Raw genomic sequence first — 6,000 nt, forward strand, 5'->3', positions numbered from 1 at the left:
AGTTTTGCACATAGAGAGACTGACATTTTTCCCATTCCTCCTTGCAAAACAGCTCGAGCTCAGTGAGGTTGGATGGAGAGCATTTGTGAACAGCAGTTTTCAGTTCTTTCCACATATTCTCGATTGGATTCAGGTCTGGACTTTGACTTGGCCATTCTAACACCTGGATATGTTTATTTTTGAACCATTCCATTGTAGATTTTGCTTTATGTTTTGGATCATTGTCTTGTTGGAAGACAAATCTCCGTCCCAGTCTCAGGTCTTTTGCAGACTCCATCAGGTTTTCTTCCAGAATGGTCCTGTATTTGGCTCCATCCATCTTCCCATCAATTTTAACCATCTTCCCTGTCCCTGCTGAAGAAAAGCAGGCCCAAACCATGATGCTGCCACCACCATGTTTGACAGTGGGGATGGTGTGTTCAGCTGTGTTGCTTTTATGCCAAACATAACGTTTTGCATTGTTGCCAAAAAGTTCAATTTTGGTTTCATCTGACCAGAGCACCTTCTTCCACATGTTTGTTGTGTCTCCCAGGTGGCTTGTGGCAAACTTTAAACAACACTTTTTATGGATATCTTTAAGAAATGGCTTTCTTCTTGCCACTCTTCCATAAAGGCCAGATTTGTGCAATATACGACTGATTGTTGTCCTATGGACAGAGTCTCCCACCTCAGCTGTAGATCTCTGCAGTTCATCCAGAGTGATCATGGGCCTCTTGGCTGCATCTCTGATCAGTCTTCTCCTTGTATGAGCTGAAAGTTTAGAGGGACGGCCAGGTCTTGGTAGATTTGCAGTGGTCTGATACTCCTTCCATTTCAATATTATCGCTTGCACAGTGCTCCTTGGGATGTTTAAAGCTTGGGAAATCTTTTTGTATCCAAATCCGGCTTTAAACTTCTTCACAACAGTATCTCGGACCTGCCTGGTGTGTTCCTTGTTCTTCATGATGCTCTCTGCGCTTTTAACGGACCTCTGAGACTATCACAGTGCAGGTGCATTTATACGGAGACTTGATTACACACAGGTGGATTGTATTTATCATCATTAGTCATTTAGGTCAACATTGGATCATTCAGAGATCCTCACTGAACTTCTGGAGAGAGTTTTCTGCACTGAAAGTAAAGGGGCTGAATAATTTTGCACGCCCAATATTTCAGTTTTTGATTTGTTAAAAAAGTTTGAAATATCCAATAAATGTCGTTCCACTTCATGATTGTGTCCCACTTGTTGTTGATTCTTCACAAAAAAATACAGTTTTATATCTTTATGTTTGAAGCCTGAAATGTGGCAAAAGGTCGCAAAGTTCAAGGGGGCCGAATACTTTCGCAAGGCACTGTATATTATAATAATAATTAGGTGGGTGCTTATATGTGTCATATTTCACACATGTACAAATGTAATAATAATATATATGTTTTTATCTAAAAAAGATATGGGTCAAAAGCATTGACACCCGTTTTCAACACCTTACCCTGCGAGTATTAAGGCATTGAGACTTTTTCTAAAATGTTTTATCTGATTGGAGGCTACATGGGGAGGGATCTTAGGCCATTCCTCCATATATAATCTTTCCAGATCCTGCATATTATTCATCTTCTCTTATGGACTGCTCCCTTCAATTCAAACCACAGGTTATCAATGATATTTAAATCCGGAGACTGAGATGGCCATTGCAAAATGTTGATTTTGTGGTCAATTAACCATTTTGTTAATCTCATAAAGCCTTTTAGAAAAAGGCTCAGTGCCATTATCCTCGCAAGGTGAGGTATTGAAAACAGGGGTATCCCAAGCATCGTCTGGAGTGGTGTAAAGCTCACCGCCATTGGATTCAGTGGAAACGTTCTCTGGAGTGATGAATCACGCTTCGCCATCTGGCAGTCCAACTGGTGAATCTAGGTTTGGCGGATGACAGGAGAACACTACCTGTCCCAATGCATAGTGCCAACTGTAACGTTTGGTGGAGGAGGAATAATGGTCTGGGGCTGTTTTTCCATAGTTCAGGCTAGTACCAGTGAAAGGAAATCTTAACGCTACAGCATAAAATGACACTAGACGATTCTGTGCTTCCAACTTGGTGGCAACAGTTTGGGGAAGGCCCTTTCCTGTTTCAGCATGACAATGTCCCCGTGCACAAAGCAACGTCCATGCAGAATGGTTTGTTGAGATCGGTGTGGAAGAACTTGACTGGCCTGCACAGAGCCCTGACCTCAAACCCCATCGAACACATTTGGGATGAATTGGAACGCCGCCTGCTAGCCAGGCCTAATCGCCCAACATCAGTGCTCAACCTCACTAATGCCCGTGGCTGAATGGAAGCAAGTCCCCGCAGAAATGTTCCAACATCTCGTGGAAAGCCTTCCCAGAAGAGTGGAGACTGTTATAACAGCAAAGGGGGGAACCAACTCAACTCCATATTAACGCACATGATTTGGGAATGAGATGTTCGACGAGCAAAATTGGCCCTAACCCCAGTTTAAAGAGGATGGTTGGCACACACCAAAGGGGGGAGGGGGGTGATTTATACACACACTCATAGAAAGAAAACAACCCTGTCCCTTTTCTCCCCTCATACATACCTTCCTCTAAGATAAGTACTTGGAGGAAAAATGTCTTGTCAGTTCCATTAAAGATATATCATGTTATTTTCTACAATAATTTGAATACTTAGCTTTTACATAATACAAATAAATCCAAAAATGTAATTATCTATAGTCAGAGATTATCAGAACATCACATTGCACTGGAATTATGGGTGGAGTACTTTTTATGGTAACACTTTACTTAAGAGCGACATGCAGCCTTCATATGCAGCCTTCATATGCAGCCTTCATATGCATGATGTAAAGAGTTGTAATGCCCTTTATAAAATGCTTTTCTAAGCCTTAAGCAGCACCTAAGTAAAGTGCTACCTTTTTGGTAGTAAAGTACGTACTGATACGTACTGGTATACAACCTTCTGGAGACATGCACTAAACACACAGGAGAGGAATTATCATCCTGCATGATCTGTCGTTGTAAATGTATTATAGGACATGTCACGTCTAAGGCCAAGTAAAAAGAAATGACCTGAAAATAACGTATATAAAAGTTATGATCCAGACATGATCAAACAGGATCTGATTCTTTAGAAACACACATGTTAAATGCAGTCTGCCCCTTCAACAGGAGGATCCAGCGGCTCAAACCCAGAACCTTCAGTGTGGTTTTAGGAAAAGGGAAAACCAGTCTTCCCTATGGTTCTCCCATAGAGTTGGGTAGAGGGCTCACTTGGATAGTATTCAATGTTGCTGGCCATGTGGTCACGGGACGAGAAATGTCAGAGATAGAAATGCACTAGAGAGCTCATCTCCAATGGGTTCTCCAGTCCTCTTCATGTCAGCTGGGACAGGTTTGGTTCTTCACGGAGCACTTCTCTGTCACACCCTTGACACACACACACCCAGAGGCAGACGCCATCTGTCCAAGGAGGTGACTCAACGGTTTTGTGAGGCTCAGACACAAGGAATTCTGGGAGAGAGCAGTGGCTGCATGTCCTTTTTCATGTTGCTTTCATTACATTTTAGTAACTTATAAATAACGCTCTGTGTATGTATAAAGACTTTATAGCCCTCTCTGTGTGTTTATAAAGCCTTTAAAACTCTGTGGTTATTCAATATTTATATCTCTGTGTTTTCACTGACTTACTTGCCTTACTCCTTTCAGCTCCTAATAAAGCAAAGGGCCTCGTTGGTGCATCTCCATGGAATTAATGTGTTGTTATGAAGCCTTTATACCGGTCTCTGTGTTTATAAAGCCTTTGTTATTGCTGTGGCTGCTCAAAGGCCACACCCAGTTTGTCGTAGATCTCCTTTAGCAGCAGCAGAGCAGTGTCCTCAGACTCCCTACACACACAGGAGAGACAAAAGAGTGACTTACTTGTGTGTATGTACTGACATGAATAGTGCATTTGGAAAGTATTCAGACCCCTTCCCCTTTTACACATTTTGTTACGTTACAGCCTTATTCTACAATTGATTAAATAAATAAAATATCTCATCAATCTACACACAATACCCAATAATGACAATTATCATTTTTTCAAATGAATTAAAAAATATTTTATTTACATTAGTATTCAGACCATTTGCTATGAGACTCGAAATTGAGCTCAGGTGCATCCTGTTTCGATTGATCATCCTTGAGATGTTTCTACATCTTGATTGGAAGACACCTGTGGTCAATTCAATTGTTTGGACATGATTTGGAAAGGTCTATATAAAGGTCCCACTGTTGACAGTGAATGTCAGAGCAAAAACCAAGCCATAAGGTCAAAGGAATTGTCCGTAGAGCTCCGAGACAGGATTGGGTCGAGGCCCAGATCTGGAGAAGGGTACCAAACTATTTCTGCAGCATTGAAGGTCCCGAAGAACACAGTGGCCTCCATTATTCTTTCTAGAGCTGGCCGCCAGGCCAAACTGAGCAATCGGGGAAGAAGGGCCTGGTCAGGAAGGTGATAACCATCTCTGCAGCACTCCACCAATCAGACCTTTATGGTAGTGGCCAGACGGAAGCCACTCGTCAGTAAAAAAAAGGCACATGACAGCCCGCTTGGAGTTTGCCAAAATGCACCTAAAGACTCTCAGACAATGAGAAACAAGATTCTCTGGTGAAACCAAGACTGAACTCTTTGGCCTGAATGCCAAGCATCACATCTGGAGGAATCCTGGCACCATCCCTACGGTGAAGCATGGTGGTGGCAGCATCATGCTGTTGGGATATTTTTCAGCGGCAGGGACTGGGACACTAGTCAGGATCGAAGGAAAGATGAACGGTGCAAAGTACAGAGAGATCCTTGATGAAAACCTGTTCCAGAGAGCTCAGGACCTCAGACTGGGTCGAAGGTTCACCTTCCAGCAGGACAACGACCCTAAGCACACAGCCAAGACAAAGCAGGAGTGGCCCAGTCAAAGCCCAGACTTGAACCCGATCTAACATCTCTGGAGAGACCTGAAAACAGCTGTGCAGCGACACTCCCCACCCAACCTGACAGAGCTTGAGAGGTTCTGCAGAGAAGAATGGGAGAAACTCCCCAAATACAGGTGTGCCAAGCTTGTAGCGTCATACCCAAGAAGGCTTGAGGCTGTAATCGCTGCCAAAGGTGCTTCAACAAAGTACTGAGTAAAGGGTCAGAATATTTATGTATTTTTTATAAATTAGCAAAAATTTCAATAAATCTTTTTTTGCTTTGTCATTATGAGGTATTGTGCGTAGATTGATAAGGGAAAAAATATATATACATTTTAGAATAAGGCTGTTACGTAACAAAATGTGGAACATGTCATGGGGTCATTGGCGTCAGCTAATGGGGATCCTAATAAATCCCAAAAATCTAAAGGTATTAGCATTACACACACACAAGGACACGCACACACACACACAGGTACTGACCAGTAGCAGAGGTGGGACTGGATGGCAAACAGATATTCGTTGAAACTCTCAATTGGCGCCTCCTGCAGTACATAGTCTATCCTCCGCCCTCCATTCAGCATCCCCACCTTCACCTGACGCCCCTTGTCCTCTGCCGACCCTGGAGACTCCACCTCTTCATGCACACCTGCAGGGTCAGAGATGGACCAATCACACAGAGGCAGACGGACTCCTATGTCCAGTCCAGAAACAACTCCTAGCCCTTACTTGCCATTTGCAGATATGAAAGGACTGGAAAATAAAATCATAAATGATGCCGGCTCCACCTAGACTTCTAATTAATAGGATTAGTGAAGTTTCTGCCATTTTGCACATACAAATCTGCAGATGATGAAGCTACCTGGGAATGACAAGTGTTTCTGGGCCAGGTAAGTGACTCCTGTTTGAAGGAAAGATATCGAAGGGGAGGGCAGATTGCTAGAAATTGTGGAGAGAAAGTTAGCGAGTGGAGTGAGAGTTCAGTGGGCGAGGGGAGTTAGAGAGTTGAGTGTGCATAGGGAGTGAACGAGTAGAGTTTGCGAGAGGAGTTAGTGAGT

The 6,000-nt window shown here is 43.1% G+C and overlaps 1 protein-coding gene across 7 annotated transcripts in view; it reads right to left on the reverse strand.

The window, feature by feature from the left end:
• LOC139389428 (triacylglycerol hydrolase DDHD2-like) overlaps positions 1-6,000 on the reverse strand; it is a 30,658-nt gene that overhangs the window by 1,098 nt on the left and 23,560 nt on the right. For 5 of the 7 annotated variants that reach the window (XM_071136177.1, XM_071136176.1, XM_071136179.1 and 2 more), the window contains 2 exons: positions 5,426-5,591; positions 3,610-3,879 (listed from right to left, as the gene is read on the reverse strand). In XM_071136177.1, the coding sequence (XP_070992278.1) occupies positions 3,798-3,879; positions 5,426-5,591 (248 nt within the window). In that variant the 3' untranslated portion in view covers positions 3,610-3,797. Of the gene's footprint in view, positions 1-1,332; positions 3,880-5,425; positions 5,592-6,000 lie in introns of those variants that run through there. The other 2 variants (XR_011629406.1, XM_071136180.1) reach the window with 2 other exon arrangements.

Source organism: Oncorhynchus clarkii, chromosome 30 (genome assembly GCF_045791955.1).
Source record: "Oncorhynchus clarkii lewisi isolate Uvic-CL-2024 chromosome 30, UVic_Ocla_1.0, whole genome shotgun sequence".
NCBI classification, from domain to species: Eukaryota; Metazoa; Chordata; class Actinopteri; order Salmoniformes; family Salmonidae; genus Oncorhynchus; species Oncorhynchus clarkii.